This window comes from Lepus europaeus, chromosome 5 (assembly GCF_033115175.1).
Source record: "Lepus europaeus isolate LE1 chromosome 5, mLepTim1.pri, whole genome shotgun sequence".
Lineage (NCBI taxonomy): Eukaryota > Metazoa > Chordata > Mammalia > Lagomorpha > Leporidae > Lepus > Lepus europaeus.
In genome coordinates this window covers 93821115-93843098 of record NC_084831.1, presented here as the reverse complement: position 1 = coordinate 93843098, position 21984 = coordinate 93821115, and the positions used below count along the sequence as shown (strand labels likewise).

Here is a 21984-nt window from a genome sequence, read left to right as displayed (position 1 = left end):
CATTGTGAGCTATAGTGTCCGGATGGAATGATGTCATTTTCTTAAGTCTCTATGTTGGGTGGAGGAATTGTGAGGTTCTGGCTCAAAGTAAAAACATGTTTGGAAAATGGGATAAAGACAAATGAACTGGGAGAAAATGTTTCTTGTACTTCAAAGAGGAAGTGAAAAAACAGTTACATTGCAGATACAACCTGCACATACGATCTTAAGAAATGCAACTGAGGTTCTTGGGTCAAAATGTTGGGGAAACCTGCTGTTGCAATATCAGATTGGATGGGTGGTGTTTGAAAGTGGTATTAAAATGCTGCAGGATTCAATAAACTAGAGTTAGTGCGAGATGATATGATATAGGAGGATAAGTCCATGAAAGAAGTCCTAAGTCTTCCTGGCAACATTCATAATGATGGATGTTTCACCATGAGGCATCAGGTCTTGCCTAAAGAGTGATGGACAAAATATGAGAAGGATAAGTTCTACCTTGAGCTATATCTGAAAGAGGTTATCTGGGAAAGAAGAGAGAGAGGAGAATGGCAAAAAAGTCATCATAGAGTTAAAAATCAGTGAATCAGTGGATACAGCTGCCCTCCAAGTGTTTTTATTAAGTTGGTTAAGTCTGAAACACAACTTAAGATTTGTTTCGTCTGCAGGTGTGTTACTTTAGATAAATGTCTATTGTAATAAAAAAAGAAAGCAGAACAAGTCTTGTCTTGATCGTATCTTAATCTGATCAAATATTTGGAGGTACTGAGAAGGCCCACTGTGTGTGTTTGCAGGCTGTTCTTGAGGATGTATCTTGGAGGTTGGAAGATGGTATTATGCAGTGTTCTTTTAGAAGAAACATCACCTTACCTGGGGTGGAGAATAGGTTTGATCTAAACACAAGCTACTACATATTTCTAGCAGACGGTGTAGCTAAAGATGGTAAGTATCTTCTAATATAAATACAAAATGTCTTTGCAGGTTCTTTCAGTATCTCTTCTTTCATTCATTTCCCACTCTTTTGGAGGAAATTGTAATTGCTCATCTTTTTTAAAAAAGGATTTGTTTATTAATTTATTTGAAAGGCAGAGTGACAGAGAGAGGTGGAGAAAGAGAGAGAGAGAGAGAGAAAGAAAAAGAAAAATATTTTCCATCCATTGGTTCACTTCCCAAATGCTTGCTACAGCTGAGGCTGGACCAGTGTGAAGCCAGAAAACAGATCTCTTGGTTTCCTCGCTGCCTTCCCAGGTGCAGTAGCAGTAGGCTATATCAGAAGCAGAGGCACTGGCACTTGAACCAGCACTCTGATGTGGGATGCCAGTGTTGCAAGTGCAGCTTAACCTGCTGCACCACAATGCCAGCTCCTGTAATTGTTCATCTTTAAGGTACACATTTGTGGGTAAATTGTCATAACCCTTTTCCATTTTTCCTGAAAATCTGACTTTTGGTTAGCCTTCTAGTTCTGTTTCCCTGGAAACTAGATAGAGTATCAACTCAGAAGACAATGTTATTTCTGATCAAAATGGCTTCTGGTTGGTAAAATACATTTGGAACAGAACAACTATAAATCCTTTGTAAGAAGCTGTCCCTTTGGATTTCCTGGAGTGTGGGAACAATGGCATGTCTCTCACAAGGACATTAGACACTGCCTTTGGCATTGTTGCAATAGATATTAGCTCTTGTGGGAAAACCCTCCTGATAAGAATCTCATATCCATGGACCTGAGCTGTCTCCAGGGTGGTGGCAAGAGGGTCGAGCTCCTGGTCTGTTGAATTAGCTGCTATAAGAGCTCCCACTGAAGGAGAGTTTGCCATGCTGCCCTGTGTCCTTTTAAGTGGTTCCAATGCCCAGTAGAGTCTAAGCTGGTATTAGGAATCTGTATGTTTACTTTGTCCTTAAGAAGGTGACCTCGGTGTATATCACAACACATAAGAATAATCAGATTTTATTTAACATCCGAGCTAATGATGCTTTGAACTGTAGGAAATCCCACTGTAGAACTTAGTGACTCATCTCTCTGGAGATAATGTGGCTCCAAATTTTGAGAATGTAGCCTACTTTGAAAATGGTGAGAAGCTGGACATATACAATGGAGAGTTGGGGTAGGAGATCAGGGTAAACAAAAAGGAAGACCAAGAAATGTGTTATAGCCAGGCTAGCATGTGATTTGAATTTTCTACTGTTGGTATAGTGGAGCCCCAAGTGAGTTTTGAAGCAGGCTAAAATATCTCCTGAGTGTTAGAGAAAATCTAGGAACATTTGTGCATTTATTTGTAGGTGCAGTTATCTTAGTCCAATCATGGGTTCTTATTTGTACAAGCTACAGCAAATATAGCTTGAAAATTTCTTGGCTAAGTGATAATAAAGACTAAAATTACTTAGTGCTTGTGGGTTAAGCATTTTACATAGATTCTTCAATTTTATCTTCATAAAAGAAAATCTAGAGTTGTAATATTATTTCCTCTAGGGGGAAACCAAGGCTTAGGGAGATGAAGACATTTGCCCAGACATTTCAATAATGGCAGAGCTGGAACCCCAACTCTACCTCAGAGCCTATGTATTCAGTAATTTAGAACATAGGAAAATGAGAAAATGAATTTTTAAAGAGGAGAAGATCAAATAATTTTGTTGAAAATAGTTACTGCTAGACTGTGCATGCTACTATTATTATTGCAGCCATCTCTTACCGCACGTTATGCACATCTCATTCACTTCTTACAGAGGCTTTGCAAGTAGGAATCACGTTGCCCAAATGAAACAAGCAGTAAAAATCTGACATTAAAGCCAGGTTCTTCCAATTGTAAAAGTCGTGCCCTTTCCAAAATTCCAGGCTGCTTCCATTGCGGCTCTGCATGTTCTGGGTGAGCCATAAATGATTATTAGCTCAGAAGTATTGTTAAATTGTGAGGGATTTTAACAGTTGTCATTTATACTTTTAAAGTTTTATACTTAAAAAACTGATACCTTAAAAGAAAAGTGGGACAGACATTGTGACTCGAAAGGCTAGGCCCTGACTTGGGAGACTTGCGTTTCATGTTGGAGTGGCCGGGATCAAGTGCTGTCTCTGTTTCCTGCTAATTCTTGGTCCAGCTTCCTGCTAATGCATGCCTCAGAAGACAGCAGGGACTGAGTCCTTGCCACCACGTGGGAGACCTGGATGGAGATCTTTGCTCCTGACTTTGGTCTTGCCCATTCCTGGCTGTTGTGGGGGTTTGGGGAGTGAACCAGCAGATGGAAGATTTCTCTCTCTCTTTTTGCCTTTTAAATAAATAAAGATAAAAAGAAAGGCAATTCCATTTCAAGGGAGGAAGTCTTTCATAAAATAAATTGTGTGTGACAATGGCAAAGGTTTCTGCACAGATCAGCATTGTAGAAATAGGCCATAGCTTCTTATAGAGAGCTTGTTTTAAGTGATAGTTCTGCTAGTCCCTCAGAAAAACCTAGTGTGTGATACATGTGAAGAGCAGGGCATTGCTCCATCTCTTGTCCTGCTGCATTGCTGTGCTGATGGCCTGGGAGGGAGATCTCTGTCTTGTCTCTTGTGATGTTTCTGCAGGTGTGAGGTGTGGAGATTAGACAAGCTGCTTTAGAACCATGTGGAGGCACTGCTACAGATAAAGGTTCCTTAAGTCCATCCCAGACCACTGAATTTCAGTTGGTGTGTAGACTTGGCATTTTAACCACTTTTTAGGTGATTATTGTATACTAGAGTTTGATAACTTATTGCTCTTGGATAGGGCTCTCCCAACTAAGGTGCATATTGTGAGGCAGTGCAGAGGAGACAAGGAACAAGACTAGGACTTACTCTTCAGATGTATTTTCTTTTTCTTTTTCTTTTTTTTTATTTGACAGGCAGAGTTAGACAGTGAGAGAGAGACAGAGAGAAAGGTCTTCCTTCTGTTGGTTCACCCCCCAAATGGCCGCCACGGCTGGCGCACTGCGCCGATCCGAAGCTAGGAGCCAGGTGCTTCCTCCTGGTCTCCCATGCGGGTGCAGGGCCCAAGCACTTAGGCCATCCTCCACTGCCTTCCCGGGCCCAGATATATTTTCATCTCATTAAAAAAATTTTTTTATTATATTTTATAATGTATATGAGTGTTAAAGCAATATATCTGAAGATCTTTATTAACAAAAGTGTACATATGTTGCAAGCACATGCTTAATTTTTTTAAAGATTTATTTATTTATTTGAGAGGCAGAGTTTCAGGCAGAGAAAGAGACAGAGAGGTCTTCCAACCACTGGTTCACTCCCCAAATGCCTGCTACAGCTGGAACTGAGCCGATCCGAAGCCGGGAGCCAGGAGCTAGGAGCCAGGAGCCAGGAGCCAGGAGCTTCTTCCAGGTATCTCACATGGATTTAGGGGCCCAAGCACTTGGACCATTTTCCACTGCTTTCCCAGGCCATAAACAGAGTGCTGGATTGGAAAAGGAGCAGCTGGGACACCAGTCAGTGCGCATATGGGATGCTGGTGCCATAGGTGGAGGCTTAGCCTGCTATGCCACAGCACTGGCCCATGATTAATTTTTTTAAGCCAGTAGAATGCAAAACAAAGAAAAACACCCAAAATTACTAGGTTAGACATTGTTTTTCTAGGTAATTCATTCTCCAGTTCCTTTGTAATGAAGAACAAAGGAGAGTTACCATAGGAATCATTCTTTTTTTATTTCTTAATCATATGTATGTGAATCATTTATAAGTTGAAGTCTGCTTAAAAGCAGTGAGACTTTGTAAGATCTCACTGTAAAATGTAATAAAAAAAGAAAATTTTTAAATGAGATGAAAATACATCTGAAGAGTAAGTCCTAGTCTTGTTCCTTGTCTCCACTGCACTGCCTCACAATGTGCGCCTTAGTTGGGAGAGCCCTATCCAAGAGCAAGGTCATTTTAGAAAGCAATCGTGTAATCTCTGTAACTCATCTAAATGTAATGTGCTGAGTTTCAGTCACATTCATAAAGATCTATTCATTTCAGATTTTTTCTAATTTGTTTTTTTCAGAAGGCTAACATCGCCCTACCTTGAAACAAGCAGTTGCATGAAATACTATTTTTAAAATGAAAGATGGAAATAATTTAGGTGAATAAGTAATTCACAGTTAGGACATCTACTAATGTTTATAATGAGTGAAGTACAGACCTTGTTATGACATGATCTGCTATTTAAAGAATCCTGCAACACTGCAGGTCACATAATACTGCGAAGTCTTGCACTAAGCATTAACTAAACCTCTGCTAGAGAGGAACTGCAACGTTAGAATGGAGCCGTGCACTGGGGCTCTAAAACTATACCGCACTTCTGCTTTCAGCAAGGTGAGGTTCATAAGCCATAGCTCTATGATGATGACTCAGAGTTTAAAGACACTTTTCTTCCAGATTGTCTCTCAGGCTCTATGGGAATGTGGTTTCTTTTTCATCTCTGCTGCTCAATGAATGCAGGATTTCCAGCTTCTCAGTGGCTTTGTCATTTTTGATGGTTTTCTTTATCATTTTCTTTTTGATGCTTTTGCAGCTCCTGACGGTTCCTGTCTCTCCTTGACACTGTCTTCTCTAGACATTCATTACATGAAACTGCTCGTTTCTCCTTTATGTCTGATCTTCTCTGTTATAACTGGCTATGGTGTAATAGTAGTCGATGAATGAATAAGCAGGTGTCCTTACACCATTATTTGGCTAGTCCATTTTTAACTCCAGTGCTTCAAAAGCTTCTCTACCATACTCTAACAAAAAAACTATCAATAAATCAGACTATTCTAGTTCTCCCATTGGTTTACTTGTCTAATCTTGCATTAGTTGGAATTACTATAGCTTTCTAATAGGTTATAAATTTTGATGAAACATAACTTTCCTCTACTTTCCAGAATTTTTAAAAAAAGATTTATTTATATTTGAAAGGCAGAGTTACAGAAAGAGAGGGGGGCGTATCTTCCATTTGCTGGTTCACTCCCCAAATGGTCACAATGGCTAGGGCTGGGCCAGGCTGAAGCCAGAAGCTTGGAACTCCATCCGGGCCTCTCACATGGGAACAGTGGCCCACATACTTGTGCCATTTTCTGCTTTCCCAGACACATTAGCTGGGAGCTAGTTTGGAAGTAAGTAGAGAATTCAGGACTTGAACTGGTGCCTGTATGGGATGCTGGCATTGTAGGAGGTGGCTTAACCCAATGCATCACAATGCTTGCCCCTAGAATTCTTGACTCTTTGTTGTATATCTGTTCTTCTAAATGGACTTTAGAAATGATTTGTCAAATCCTGTTAAAAATCCTGTTGGGTTGTGATTCAAATTGCAAAGAAATTTCATGTTTATTTGGAGATTAATAACTCTTTGCAACAGTGAATCTTCATATCTAAGAACATGTTAGGAGATTCCATTTATTCAGATTCTGCATAGATGTATCTTTCAGTGAAATTTTGTGGTTTTCTTCATATCCCATAAAAGACTTTTGTTTTTGAAAAAAGATTTATTTTTTTTTTTTACTTGAAAGGCAGGGCGACAGAGGGACACACACACACACAGAGAGAAGAGAGAGAGAGAGAGAGAGAGAGAGAGAGAGAGAATCTTTCATCTGCTAGTTCACTCCCTGAATGGTCTCAACAGTCAGAGCTGAACCAAGCTGAAACCAGGAGCCAGGAATTCATCCTGGTCTCTCAAGTAGGTGGCAGGGGCCCAGGCACTTGGACCATCTTCTGCCCCTTTCCCAGGCATATTAGCAGGGAGCTGGGTCAGAAGCAGAGCAGGCAGACTCAAACTGGCACTCCAAAGTGGGATGCTGGTATTGCAAGCCATGGCTTAACTCTCTGCACCACAACACTGCCCCAAGTTTTATTTTATTTTATTTTATTTTTTGGTTACTTTGTTCCTAGCTATTTTATAGTTTTCTAAAAGAAACTATTGTGAATGGCATTGTTTTTCATGCATTTTCTAAATTTCTTGGTATTTAGGAAAGTTACTTATTTTTGAATACTTATGAAGTTAACCACCTAGTTTTCCAGTTGATTATCTTGGATTTCCTGTTTTATATCTTGGAGAACTGTGATAGGTTAATAGCCCTCATTTTCTTTCTTTTCTCATTGCATTGTCTAGGTCTCTGAGAACAATGTAGAATGGCAGTGGTGACATAACAAGCATGCTTTTGTTCCTGAATTATGACTCAAATGTGTCTGATATTCAATATTATGTATCTTGTTTGTTGTGTTTTTCTGCTAGATTTCCTTTGTTGTGTTGAAGAGATGTTTTTCTGTTTCTAACTTTACTAAGCGTTCATATCATGAACATGTGCTGAATTTCATCAAATGTCTTTTGGGCAGCCCTTGAGATGATTTTTATTATTATTACTCTCACAAATTTCTTTTTTTTTTTTTCTTTTTCTTTTTTTTGACAGGCAGAGTGGACAGTGAGAGAGAGAGAGACAGAGAGAAAGGTCTTCCTTTTTGCCGTTGGTTCACCCTCCAATGGCCGCTGCGGCCGGCGCACTGCGGCTGGCGCATCGCACTGATCCAAAGCCAGGAGCCAGGTGTTTCTCCTGGTCTCCCATGCGGGTGCAGGGCCCAAGCACTTGGGCCATCCTCCACTGCACTCCTGGGCCACAGCAGAGAGCTGGCCTGGAAGAGGGGCAACCGGGATAGAATCCGGTGCCCCAACCGGGACTAGAACCCGGTGTGCCGGCGCCGCAAAGTGGAGGATTAGCCTGTTGAGCCATGGCGCCGGCCTGTTTTGTTTTAAAGATTTATTTTTTTGAAAGGCAGAGTTAGAAAGAGGCAGAGAGAGAGAGAGAGAGAGAGAGAGAGAATCTTCCATCTGCTGGCTTGCTCCCCAAGTGGCCGCAATGGCTGGAGCTGGGCCAATCTGAAGCCAGGAGCCTTCTTTGGATCTCCCATGTGAGTGCAGGGACCTAAAGACCTGGGCCATCTTCTGCTTTTCCAGGCCATAGCAGAGAGCTGGATTGGAAGTAGAGCTGCTGGGATGTGAACTGGTACCCATATGGGAAGTCTACACTGCAGGTGGCCGCTTTACCAGCTATGCCACAGCGCTGGCCCCCTTTCTCTCCCTCCCTCCCTCCCTCCCTCCCTTCCTTCCTTCCTTCTTTCCTTCCTTCCTTCCTTTCTCTCTCTCTCTCTCTCTCTCTCTCTCTTTCTCTTTCTTTCTTTTTCTTATAAATTTATTTAACAGATTTCTGAATGATACAATCCTAGGATAAACCTTAGTTGATTGTTTTATCATTCCGTTAATACATGACTTTGACTTACTAATATGGTTTTTTTTTTTTTTTTTGCGTCTATACTCACAAGTGATTTTGATCTATGGCTGGGGGGCTGTGTTTGTGTGGGTGTGAATATGTGCACACATATGCCTAATCTTAATTTCAATGTTAATCTAATCTTATAGAATGAACTGTAGAAAGGTTTAAATTAAATAAGAAGTATTAAAAATAAAATGTGCTTCTTTTATGGTATGGTAGAACTCACCTTGTAACAGTCTGGATGTGGGATGGAAATATTTGACTAACTAAAAAAAAATTTGTTCTATTGTAATTACTCTCCAGAGGGACTACTTCTTTCGTCATTTTTTATAATTTATAATTCTATTTTCCCAGAAATTAATGCATTTCACTTAGATTTTGAATTTTTGTGGCTAATGAATATAGCCTTTTCATATAAGAATGTTTTGTGCATCAGCAGTTATATTTCTCACCCTGTTAATTTTGAATATTATGATGTTTACTTTTATCTTGTGGTCAGAGTTATCAAGAAGTAAATTGATTTTATTAACCATTGTGGTCCCCTAGGTTATATTTTATTGTTTTAATGAACCTTGAATTAAATGCTTTATTTTTTTTGTTTTTAAAGAAATGCTTTTAAGATGATCAAAACTTCTTTTAGATAGCCCTTGATTGTAGCCCATGTGTTTTGATACAAAGCATCTTCATTGTTATCCCTCTCTAAGAAAACTTGTGAGTTTAGTTTTGATTTACTGTTTAATTCAAGGGTTATTAAAAAGAGCAGTTTCAAAAATAGTTTCATTTTCCTCTTAGTTGTTCTTATTTCTGTTAATTTTTAGTTTTGCTGCATTTGGACAGATAACATTGGAAATTACTGAGATGTGGTGGTCTGTGACCCAATATTTATCATTTGTTTGAGACAAAGGTTCATATTTATCTGTCATTATCAAACTTTTTAATTGTTTCTGTCATTTATATAATATCCTAATATCATGTATATTCCATAATTTATTTACTCACTCTCCTAATGATTGAAATTTAGTTTGCTTACATATTTTTGCAGCATAAAAAAGTTGCTGTGAACATTTTTGCCCATAATTTTGGTTAAAAGCAAGCCTGTCTGTAGGATGAATTCCTAGAATGCATGTGCACACGCACACACACACACCAATTCTGTACATTCAGATTTAATTTTATACATAATAAATAATAATAGTAATAAAGTAATAACATATTCTCCCTTTGTTTTTGTCACTATTATTTGAGATTTTGGTTGTTTAGTCAAATTCAGTCTGAATTGGCCATAGGCCAAATACCACACTTTCAAAATGCTGTCTTGGATCTCTACTCACTCTTATTCCCAAGACCCAATTTCTGTTAGTATATTCTAGGATTTTAGGTGCAGGTGGTAGTTAATGGCTTGTAGATTTTAAAAAATGTGTATGTTCTCTTTTAAACATTGTATTTGACATTTTTAATGATTTATGATGTTAACAGTAATTATTTTGACTGTTGAACTCATCTCTTGGCATGCTGTTCTTTTACCATAATTTCTCCATTCCAAGTCCTTATTTTTATTTGTCTCTTGATTAGTTAAATTATTTCTTTAACTTTTTTCAAGAAGGCCATATGTTATTGCATGTATTTTTATGTTGCTTTTGCATATGAATGGCATCTGTTAATTTTTAATTATTTTCTGTTATCAAGAAAGCTTTGATGTCATGACCATCTCTTCATTTCTTCTTCCTTGAGGAAGTAATTTAGCTTCATAGTCTTAAGAAATAAAAAAAAAATTTTTTTCAGGTCGAATTTATAGGCACTCCCAGCAACCTTTAATTACGTATCAAAAGTATGATGTGACCGACTACCCAAAGGATGTAGGAGGGACCCGTTCTTCACTCCTTCTGAAGGCTCATGGTAAGTTACACATGTAGCATTATTACTGCTTTGTGGGATGAACTTACCTGATGATTCAATGCTGGATTGGAATGATGATGGACATAACAGCAACATTTCATACATCTTTTATGCTTAAACATTAACATTTGTAGGTAGCGTCATCTATCTTAATGTTTGCTATTTTTTATTTAAAATGGAAAGTAGGGCTTATTCAGTTGTTTTAACCCTGACTGCACATTAAAATCACCAATAGACCTTTTAAGATATCTATAATTTTAAAACAGTATTCTAGTTATTTCTAATTGAAGCCATGGCTTCAGATTAATAAGACACTTTAATTTTTACCAAATATTAAAATAAATGCCAATAAAAGAGTGGTCTTCAATTTTATTGTTTTATTATGGCAATAGTTTGGTTTCAAAGATGCAGCTCTTTTGTTGGAGACTTGACCAGTGTACAAGTTCTTCATTGTAGTTGAATTTACATAAATGTTGCTGGTGTTAAGCTTGAAAATAATTGTATTTTTAATTTGCTTCTACTTGTTGTGGCTCCAGTTTGGTAATGGATTTAGAAATCCATACCTTTTTTTTGGTAGTGAGATGTGAGAAGATTCTGAAATAGGTGCAGACAGGCTGTACTAGTATAAATGGTTAAGAACATAGTTGCTGGAGCCAGACCAGACTTAAATCCTGACAAACTACTTCTCTAAGCCTTACATTCTTCATCCAGAACAACTGGAATAATAATTGTAACTATGCCATAGGATTGTTGCAAAAATCAAGTTAATTAATACATGTAGTTAGATTTCATAGGCAAACAATATGGGCTATGGAACCGTCAGCTGTAAGAGTCCTAGTGGTGGAAAGAGTTACAATGCACAAGATCTCTTTCAGTCATACTTAGGTCAGCTGAATGTATTTTACTGGGATGTTTATGTGGCTTGGCCACCTAAGAAATAGCTTAATTGGGCCTAATATTAACCATTATGTTGTTTTCACCTGTAGGTGCCTTAATGTTTGTGGCATGGATGACTACTGTTAGCATAGGAGTACTGATTGCTCGGTTCTTCAGACCTGTTTGGCCAAAAGCTTTCTTCTTTGGCGAAGCAGTTTGGTTTCAGGTAGGTGAGGAGAAAAAAGGTTAATGCTATTTCTGTATTTTGAACATTGCAACATGAAAACGTATGAAATATGGCGTACTTTTTTGGTGATTTCAGTTTGAGATCCTGTTTTTTTCCTTTTCGCTTCCTAACCTATTGAGAACAGACACAAGATATCTGATGGAGGTCAAAATACAGACAGCTTTATGAGAAAGTAGACTGCACTGGAGATGTTCCGGCCATGGGTGTCCATAGACTTTGGGATCCAGCTGATCCTTGCTCACATGTCTGTTGATGGGGAGAGATAGTAGAAGAGCGTTCGTTCACCTGTGGCACTGTGGAAAGATGGGTGAGGGAAGGCAGAATAGTGGAACTAATGAGTGCTTGCAGTTTTTCAGAGCAGGGGCCAATGAGAGTTGGACTGCCCTGAACTCCTCAGTCAGGATCATGTACTTATTTCCTATGGGGTTGGGAAGAGAAACTGGGAGTTTTCTTTTTCGTGTTGCCTCTTCCTATTAGGTCAGAGACAGTCTCCTAATAAAAACATAAGCAAGAGTCAGTGCATACTCTTCAACACAAAGCAAAGCAAATTTATGTTATTTTTACCTGTAGAGCGGAAGACCAATGAGTGGGTGCCGGTTAGAATGTACATGTCTGGGCCGGCGCCGTGGCTCAACAGGCTAATCCTCCGCCTTGCGGCGCCGGCACACCGGGTTCTAGTCCCGGTCGGGGCACCGATCCTGTCCCGGTTGCCCCTCTTCCAGGCCAGCTCTCTGCTGTGGCCAGGGAGTGCAGTGGAGGATGGCCCAAGTGTTTGGGCTCTGCACCCCATGGGAGACCAGGATAAGCACCTGGCTCCTGCCATTGGAACAGCGCGGTGCGCCGGCCGCAGCGCACTACCGCGGCGGCCATTAGAGGATGAACCAACGGCAAAGGAAGACCTTTCTCTCTGTCTCTCTCTCTCACTGTCCACTCTGCCTGTCAAAAATAAAAAAAAAAAAAAAAAAAAAAAAGAATGTACATGTCTGCTTGCAGAAGGAACAACACTGCCTGTGGATGTTTTGACTTTCTAAGGGGGTATTCTTGACACCTCATATTCATATACATTTGTAGCTTTTAAGGTTTCCCTTACCTAACCTCATTTCTCCTAGCTGGCTGGCAGGGCCAATCTGTTTGCTTTGTTCTCTCTGCTGATTTACGTCTTGCTCTCGTCTGTCTCTTGCTGCTTGTTGTGTGATTGTGTACTTTCTAGCTTGCATTTGTTGTCTTTCTCTTTCATTTGTTCATGTGGCAATTCCCAACTGGGACCCTTTTATGTTTTTTCCTTTTCAGTTTAAATCATCCCGTTTTTTTTTTTTTTTATCATTTTATTTAAAAGGCAGAGAAACAGAGACACGGAAAGATCTCCCATCTGCTGGTTCACAGCCCAAATGTCCACAACAGCTGGGGCTGAGCCAGGCTGTAGCCAAGTGCCAGCAACTCAGTTAAGATATCTCACATGGTGGCAGGGACACAAGTACTTGAGCCATCATCTGCTACCTCCCAAGGTGCACATGAGGACGAATCTGGTATCAGAAGCAAAGATAGGATTCAAACCAGGCCCTCCGATATGGCATGTGGACATCCCAAGTAGTCTTAGCCACCACTCACCAAACACTTGCTCCACACTATAATTTAAAAATCTCTCTGTCTCTCTCTGCCTTTCAAATAAATAAAAAATTAATATACAAAAATAAAATAGAACTGTGATGTGTGTGTATATGTATACAGTCACATGTTGCTTAGTGATGAGGATGCATTCTGACAAATGCATTATTAGGTGATTTTGTAATCATATGAGCATCACAGAATGTACTTACACAAAGATAGCTGCAGTGTTACTGGGTGATATAATTTTTTGGGACCACCATGGTATATTTGGTCTGTTGTTGACTTAAATATTATTATGGGATCCAAAAGCTGTACCTATGAAATTTTTATTTATTAAATAAAAGCTTTCTAAAAAATATTATTATGGGGCACATAGTTGTGTGTGTACATGTTTCTATCTATCCATCTACTCTTGTATGTGTATTTGTATATATACAATGGTACTTCAAAAAGTTCATGAAAAAAATTTTGCATGGATCTCAATTTTTTTCTGTACTATAAATTTTTTTAAAAATTTTATTTCCCATGAACTTTTTGAAGTATCCACGTACGTTCCCATATATGGTGACATGTGTACACATACACACACAGATATATATGGTGAGTGTATAGCCACTTACTGAGATAGTTTTGATTTGCACAAGTAATCCTGGTGTAATCAATTAACACTGCCTACTTTTACTCTCTTGATTTGTATAATGAATTACACATTTCATGTATTTTTCTCTTATCTACTCAAATATGTTTCAAGCTCCTCAGGATACAGTATTTTCCTCCTTTCCTTACTGTCTCATTACACCTGGTATAGCATTATGCTTGGTGGTGGAGCTTAACAAATGTCTTTGGGAGGAAAGGAAGCATTTGGCAAGTAAGTGTACTGGGTGTGTGAAATAGTCATTCTTGTTGCTCTGTGCTGGTGAAGTCTTGGCAAATACTTTTGAATGATGAGGATGACAGCTTAGGATTTTCTTTAAAGTTCAGTGATATTATTTTTTTAAACTGACCACAGATTGTGATTAGATGTCAGTTGAATGCATGCCTTTAATGAATCTTATGCCATGACCTTTTCCCATTCTTCTTCCTCTTATGTAATTAACTGTCTTCTTACTTTGTCATCTCACCTTGCAGGTACATCGGATGCTCATGGTCACAACATCTGTGCTCACCTGCATTGCTTTTGTTATGCCTTTTGTATACAGAGGAGGCTGGAGTTGGGTAAATATATCTTAAGCAGGATGTTTTAATATAAGTCCATTTTGGTGTCAAAGCAGATTCCTGTTTTATTCTTACATGATGAGCCTGAAAGATATTTCTATGCAAATTCCTCTTTTTCTCTTTTTGAATGATCTGATGACTATTTCCCATGGTTGTCTGTCAAGGGTAGATGATGATGTCAATGCCAGCTTGGTAATGAAATGTGTTTTTGGTTTGCATCAAATGTTATATGCACACTATAGCATTAGTGAGTTTTTCTCATGATAGAGTGATGAGAATTCAAAGTGTGAAATCTAAGACAGTTCATGGAAAATGGAATTAAAAGATCCATTTATTTTTCTGGATGTCCCACTTCCCATCCAGCTTCCTGCTAATGCACCTTCTACTTTTGATTCAGCTTGATGCTAGTGCATCTGGGGAGGCAAGGGAAGGTGGCCCAAGTACTTCCTTCTCTCTCTGTTTCTCTCTCTCTCTCTGTATCTGCTTTTCAAATCAATCAACTGATAAACTATTATTTCAAAGAGATATATTAATTTTGGTGTAAGAATTTTTGAAAACTCTACATAGTTTCCCACAATATGCATTTTCATGAGTTTCTTGAAAATCCCTTTTGTGCATTTATTTAAAATTTTTTCCACTAAAATGGAATTAAAGATTCCATTTTCTATGAACCTTTTGAAGTACCCTTATAAGTTGTCTACCTAGTAGTATAATTACTCCTAAGTTGGCATAAGTTGCTAAGTGCTATGTGGCCAGTTGTGGCACTTGCTTTATTGTGTTATCCAATGTAAATCTTATTTGAAGTAGCTGTTGATGAGGATCCCTTGTCACAAATGAAGAAACTGGGGCTTCACCCAAATTTTTTCTCTCTAATCAAGTCTTCTCCCCTGGCTTGAGACTCACATATCCAGCTCAAGTCCAGCTCAGGACCTGTATTTGCCTGTCCAGGACATCTCCAACTTAACATGTCCTGAAGGGAATTTCTTACCTATTCTTCAGTTCTGCTCTACTGCTGCCATCCCACATTAAGTGTTAAGAGTTCCATGTTTAAACCAAAACCTTGAATTATCCTTAACTATGCTCTCTTGCTTATGCTATATCCAATTCATTGGGCAGTTCTGTTGACTCTACATTTAACATACATTCTTAATCCAATACTTCCCTCACTTTCACTGATGGGTTTGAGCCACTATCATCTTCTGTTTGGACTTTTTCCAGTAGCTACCTCACTGGTCTCCTCACTTCACCCTTGTTCACCCATGGTCTATTTTCAACAAAGAAGGCAGAGTGATTTTTCAAAAATGTAAATGAGATCATGTCATTCCTATGCCCCAAAGTGTTTTCTGTAATGTTTCTCAGTTGTACTCAGAGCAAAAGCAAAAGACCGTTCAGTGACTCCTAGGATTTGGTTCCCAATTATTCTCTGAACTGACTTCCTCTTTCGCCTCCTTCCACAGGCCTTCATGCAGGTCTGCAGACCTGCCAGTCTTCTGCTCTGTATCCTCTTTTCTAGGGTTCTTCCTTCTGCCTGGCAGTCTCTCCTCACTCCCTCAAGTTCTTCAAGTCTTTGCTTGGCACTATTTTTGCTCTTAAACCTTTCACTGCCTTATGACATTTCATATAATTCATTTAATTTTTATATTTTTTCTTTGTCTTTCCCCCCGCAGTGTGATATTAGTTCTTTGAGAGCAGTAGTGTTTACCGGTATGTTCACTGGCACATCCCAAATACCCAGAAAAGATTCTGGTACATAGTCAATACTTAGTAAATATTAGTAAAGGAACGGATGCAGCTTATCAAGAATAAGTGACATACCCAAGTTCAGAGCCTGTGCTTTCATTAGTTTTTCAGATATATAGCCAGTCAGAATTTGATATCAAGATTTAATATTTCAGAACTTGGGTTTGTAGTCTTTCCCATTTATGAATAAAGTAATATAAAAGTTAGGAGCACTAATCTACAGCTGGACTACATGGATTCAAATACTGGCATCATCACTTATTTTGTAGGACACCTTGGGCAATTTCCATTACTTCTCTGTCCTTTGGTTAACTGATCTGTAAAAATGGGGATAGCATATTGTCTATCTGGTAAGCTTCCTGCATGACTGTGAGTTAATTAATTGAAAGTACTTAGGGTGATTCCCAGCACATTCTAAGACATACATGAATTATTTTGTTGCTGCACAGTTGTGGTTAAAATTTTATCCATGAATAACTGACTCCTTGACTTGAAAGTGTTTTTTATTTTTTGTCTTTTTTTAAGAGATTTATTTATTTGAACAGAGAGGTAGAGTCAGAGAGAGAGAGAGAGAAAGAGAGAGAGAGATCTTCTATCCATTGGTTCACTCCCCAGATGGCTGCAACAGCTGGAACTGCACCGATACAAAGCCTGGAGCCAGGAGCTTCTTCCGGGTCTCCCACATGGGTGCAGGGGCCCAAGGACTTGGGCCATCTTCTATTGCTTTCCCAGACCATAGCGGAGAGCTAGATCATAAGTGAAGCAGATGGGACTTGAACTGGTGCCCATATGGGATGCCAGCACTGTAGGCAGCAGCTTTACCCACTACACCACAGCACCGGCCCCAGTGGAAGTGTTTTTGTGTTGCTCCTTTGTTAGCTGTTGTTGCTGTTTACCAAGGCTTCCTAACATTGCCTGGGAACTACTGTGTCCCTGTCCCAGGTCCTAAATTTGTAACCTACCTGAGCCTGGGATTCAGTGATGACAGACTGTTGTGTCCCTCCATCTAAACATGCACAGGTTGGAGCATCATATAGTTCTTCTTGGAAGGATTCAAGTAGAATCCTGTACAAAGGATTTGATCCAACTCTGCTGTTGTAAGGAGGCATACAGCATCCCTTAAGGAGGAGGGTAGCAGAAACTACGGAGATATTGTGTAGATGGTTTTACTTGGGTTAGGGCTTCATTCAGAACAGAGGAGATAAGCTTTTAATACAGTGGCTCTACAGGTTATTCACTCAGTTAAAAACATTTAGTGAGTGACTAAGACCCTGTTAAGCTTCAGTGTTACAAGGAACCATATGGAACTCACAGCTCAGGGAACAGAGGTCTCATCAATCATTGCAAATGATTGCTCTCAACATATGGAGAGTGACCAGGGCCTACACCTGGATGTCCTGGCATTGGTGGTCATCTAACATCCTGAGTAGAGAGAGGCAGCATTCTGTACCAGGACTCCACCACAACTATGTGCTTTCTGGCTTTGACCACAGTACTTGATGTCTCCAAACCTCAGTTCTCCCGTTTGTAAATCTGCAGTATTTATACCCATCGTCAAGCATTATAGTAAGCATGAATGATCTAGTTGGTAAACTAAGTGAATACTCTGTAAACGTTCCCATTCTCCTCCTCCTCCTCCTCCCCTCCTCCCACTCCTCTTCCTCCGCCTCCTCCTCCTCAAGTGTTTAAGGCTATGGAAACACACTAAGCCTACATATTTGTGTATCGGTTTTCACCTGATGATGACATAACATTGAGATGACGTGACTTTGTTTAGCATGCAGGTTACCACCCATACCTTGGTTGTGTCGTGATGACCTTAGCAATTCTTCAGCCACTTCTGGCAGCCTTCAGGCCACCTTTACATGACCCAAGGTACTTATAGGTTTTATATATAAATCCTCTCAATGTGGATTTCATTAGCTGGCAAACAAATCTCTTTTTAAGTGGAAACATTTTGCATCTTAAAAAAATTCAGTGAAAAATTGTCTTTAAAAGCCTTTAAAATATAGTTCAGATTTCTAATTCTCAGGCAATCAGGAAAAATGATATGTTCTGTGTTCTCTTGGGAATTAATCGTAGAACCATCACTTTCAAGAATACTGATTGGTTTCTTATTTTGGTAGAAGGAAAATGTTTAACTGGACTCATTGGGGTATGGGAACAGCTGCGAGAATAATAGCAGGTGAGTAGTTGTGATGCCACTTATTCATATTTAATTGCTGGCTGTTTATATTGCAAGTTGTAATTTGGCTTAAATGATTTTTAGATGCATTAGTAATTGGAGTAATTGGTTGTTGAGGAGAAATCATCCTTAAACATTGAACTCCAGAAAGTAATTTCTAAAGGTAACTATTTAAGTCATTATTTCAGCTTTAAATTTAAAGTAAAAAAAAAAAAAGACTTTAAAACTCTCTTTTGAAGACCTTTTAAAGCATTTTCCTTTGCCAGCAGAATAACATGCTGATGACCAAACATTTGAGCAGCTTAAGTCGATGTTCATTTGTGGGTTGGGCTGAGGTGGGGCCGTTGGGTGCAAGACTTCTGTATTAATCAGCTTTTTGTCTCTATAACAAAATACCTTAGAAAAGTACTTTTGAAGGAGGGAGACGTGTTTTGACACAGAGTTTTAGAGTTGTACAGTTCAAGATCAGGTGGACCACATTGGTTTGGCTGTCTGGTGGGCCTGGAAGTTGCCAGTGACAGAATGTGTGCAGGGAAAGGATCATGTGGCAAACTGGGAAGCAGAATGAGAGGCTGGGCCCAACTCAGGTTTCTGTAATAAACTCTGTCACCATACTGCTTCCCAAGGGTGTGCCCCCAGTGACCTAAGGCTCCTCCACCAGGCCCACTTCTTAACTGGATTAGGGCCATGCCGTAACTGGCTCTAAGTTTCCCACCCTCTTAGTGCCTTAACATGAGATTTTGAGGTTTTAACTTTAAATATCTACATGCATTTGGGAGCCAAATCCTACTCCAGCCATCACACTCCCCATCTCCAGGCTCATTTAATTGGACTGATATCTTCCAGGGTAGAGTGGTTTTCAAAAGACAAGTATGATTGATTATCTGGTACATTTTCTTGCCTTACAAATTTATAACAAATACTTAACCAGGTACCTCCTGTAGTCCTAGCATGTCCGTAGTCTATGGATGCTCTGTGGAAGATGGAATATAATTAGCAATGGCTTTCATGGTTTTCTCTCATCCTACATTACATATTTAAAACTTTCTGGGAAGTTTGCCTGTTTTCTTTTCTCTCTTTCTTTTTTTTTTTTCCTTCCTTCCTTCCTTCCTTCCTTCCTTCCTTCCTTCCTTCCTTCCTTCCTTCTTTCCTTCCTTCCTTCCTTCCTTCTTTCTGATTTATTTATTTATTTGAAAGCCAGAGTTACAGAGAGAGAAGGAGAGACAGAACGAGAGAGAGCAATCTTCCATCTGCTGGTTCACTCCCCAAATGGTTGCAATGGCTGGGGCTGGGAGCCAGGGGCTTCTTCCACATTTCCCATGTGAGTGTAGGGGCCAAGGACTTGGGCCATTCTCTGCTGCTTTTCCAGGCACATCAGCAGGGAGCTGTGCCAGAAGTGGAGCTGCCAGGACATGAACTGGTGTCCATATGTGTTGCTGGTGCTGCAGATGATGGCTCAACCCACTATGCCACAGCACCAGCCCCTTCTGTTTTCTTAGTTCATAGTTCATAGTTATAGTTCCCATCTTGTTCTACCTAGTCTTACAATAAAAAGGGACTAAATTAACTGTTTCTACTTAAATATTCATCTTATTCATCTCACGAACTCTTTCAGTATGTTTTACTTAATAGAATACATATATGCAAGTATCAACACACAATTACTACATTTGAATATAATTTTTTTTCTTTTACACTTAGTGGCAGCAATGTTCCTGGGGATGGATTTACCAGGATTAAATCTTCCTGACCCACAGAAAACCTATGCAATGATTGGGTTCGTAGCCTGGCACATTGGGACGGAGATTGTTCTGGAGATCCATGCTTACCGACTCTCTCGACAAGGTAATTTGTACAAAAAGCCATGTTACGAGAGTCACTACTATACAAGTTTTTGGAACATACTTAGTTTCCTGATACTTAGAGTTGACTGTTGCTTGGTGGCTCATTAAACTTTTCTTTTTCTTTCTTTTTTTTTTTTTTTAAAGTTAGAGTTACAGAGAGAGAGAGTGAGACAGAGACAGAGCTCTTCCATCTGCTGGTTCATTCTCCAGATGGCTACAATGGCCAGGGCTGAGCCAGGAGGACGCCATCTAGGCCTCCCACCTGGAACACTTGGGACATCTTCAGCTACTGATCCCAGGCCATTAGCAAGGAGCTGGATCAGAAGTGGAATAGCTGGGACATGAACTGGTCCTCATATAAGATGCTGGTGTTACAGGTGGTGGCCTTACTGGTTATGCCACAGCACTGCCCCCAAAATTTCTATTTTGATTACTCAGCCACTGGTAAAAATTGTGGAAAATTTCTGTCTTTTGTTTGTTACATTCATTAGAACTAGAATTTATAAGGAGAAATGGAGGGGAATGAGGTTAGGCTTTAGGGAAGATGTCTTGTTTATGAATACTTTCACTTTGCATGCTGCTATGACTTGGAGCCAGTACTCACTGGGAATTCTGAGTACCTGGGATGGAGGGACCCAAGTCACACAGGCAGAGCTGCACATTTCACATGTATGGCATACTTATACACTTAGGTTGTCATACATGTAAGTATATAGCTAGCAAGATAGTGAGTGAGATAATGAAGACCTACTTTCTCATGCTTTTTAATGGCAAATTCTGTTTTGGTCTTAAAGCCAAGCAGGGTCAGGATACCTGTAACCATCAGTAGGAGAGGAGAGACTAGTAGAGAAAGGATGGTGTTTTAAAATAGCTAAGATTCTGAGCTGTGTCTTCTGCATCTTAACTAGTTTTTCCCCCAATAAGTGAAGATGACCTTCTATAAACAAAACCTTATTGTCTACAGTACAGGCATACTTCAAAAAGGTCACAGAAGATGAAATTAAAAGATAAGTTTATTCTGGTTGAAAAAAGTATTGAAATTCATGCATATAAGATGTCTTCAAAAAAGTCTATGAAAAAACTATGCATGAATTTTAAGTATTTTTTCACCAAAATTTATTTAATTTGAGAGGCAGGGAGAGAGGAAGAGAAAAATCCAACAGAGATATGAGATATAGAGCACTCATCCATTGGTTTCAGTCTCCAAATACTTGCAGAGACCTCTGATTGAGGTCAAAGCTGGGAGCCAGGAACTGAACCCATGTCTCCTACATGGGTGGCAGGAATCCAGTTACTTGAGTCATCACCCGCTGCCTCTCAGGGTTTGTATTACAAGGAGGTTGGAGTTGGGAGCTGGGGTTGAGACTCAAACCCAGGCACTCTGATATGGGGTGTAGATTTAGTGGTAACTTAACCTCTAGACCAAATGACTGCCCATAACCTTGTCTTTTAATCTCATCTTTCCACAAACTGTTTGAGGCACCCTGATCTGTGCTGTGAACCTAGGAGCCTGGGTGGATTTTGGAAGCTGAGTAGAAAGCATCTGCCCTGCCACTTTGGGTTTTTGATAAGGCCATCTATATGGGACATTTGATGAGCACAGAATTAAGGCTTATTATCCAAAACACATAGGTAGTGGGAACTTGGATTGTTACATTAATTAGCTTGATTTAAAAAAATTTTTTTTGACTTGATTTAGCCATTCCACAATGCATATATACATCAAACGCTCATGAGGTACACCGTAAGTAATGCAATTTTAATTTATCAATTGCAAAAATCCCCAAATTTTGGTTGTTAGGCTTGTTATGTTGTTGATCAACCAGCAGAAGAGGACACATGTTAAGTCCTCTCACAAAACTGTGTAATGACCAGCTTGTCTCAATTTATGAGAGCCTTAAATATTCAGGAAGTTTGCAATGTTTAGTAGCTTGAAAAGGGAGAATTTACAACCTAGAAATGAGTGAACACCTCAAAACAATATTTTTTTTTCTTTTGTAAAGTTAGTGTAGCTGTCTAACACTGTCCTTATAAACTTATGTCGCTGTTCTTGGCAGTGGAAATACTGGATGATGACAGAGTTCAGATCCTTCAGTCTTTTACTGCAGCAGAAGCAGAGGTAAGGTCTTTCCTTGTTTATTGACACAAACCTTAATTGT

At 39.4% G+C, this 21984-nt stretch overlaps 1 protein-coding gene and 1 pseudogene across 1 annotated transcript in view; both read left to right on the top strand.

Annotated features, from left to right (window-relative positions):
* FRRS1 (ferric chelate reductase 1) overlaps positions 1 to 21984 on the top strand; it is a 52404-nt gene that overhangs the window by 28316 nt on the left and 2104 nt on the right. The window contains exons 8-15 of the mRNA XM_062191809.1: positions 774 to 921; positions 9997 to 10110; positions 11097 to 11212; positions 13970 to 14056; positions 17574 to 17671; positions 17923 to 17981; positions 19683 to 19826; positions 21883 to 21944. Of these exons, the coding sequence (XP_062047793.1) occupies positions 774 to 921; positions 9997 to 10110; positions 11097 to 11212; positions 13970 to 14056; positions 17574 to 17671; positions 17923 to 17981; positions 19683 to 19826; positions 21883 to 21944 (828 nt within the window). The remainder of the gene's footprint in view (positions 1 to 773; positions 922 to 9996; positions 10111 to 11096; positions 11213 to 13969; positions 14057 to 17573; positions 17672 to 17922; positions 17982 to 19682; positions 19827 to 21882; positions 21945 to 21984) is intronic.
* On the top strand, positions 238 to 564 carry LOC133760499 (cytochrome b-c1 complex subunit 7-like; annotated as a pseudogene).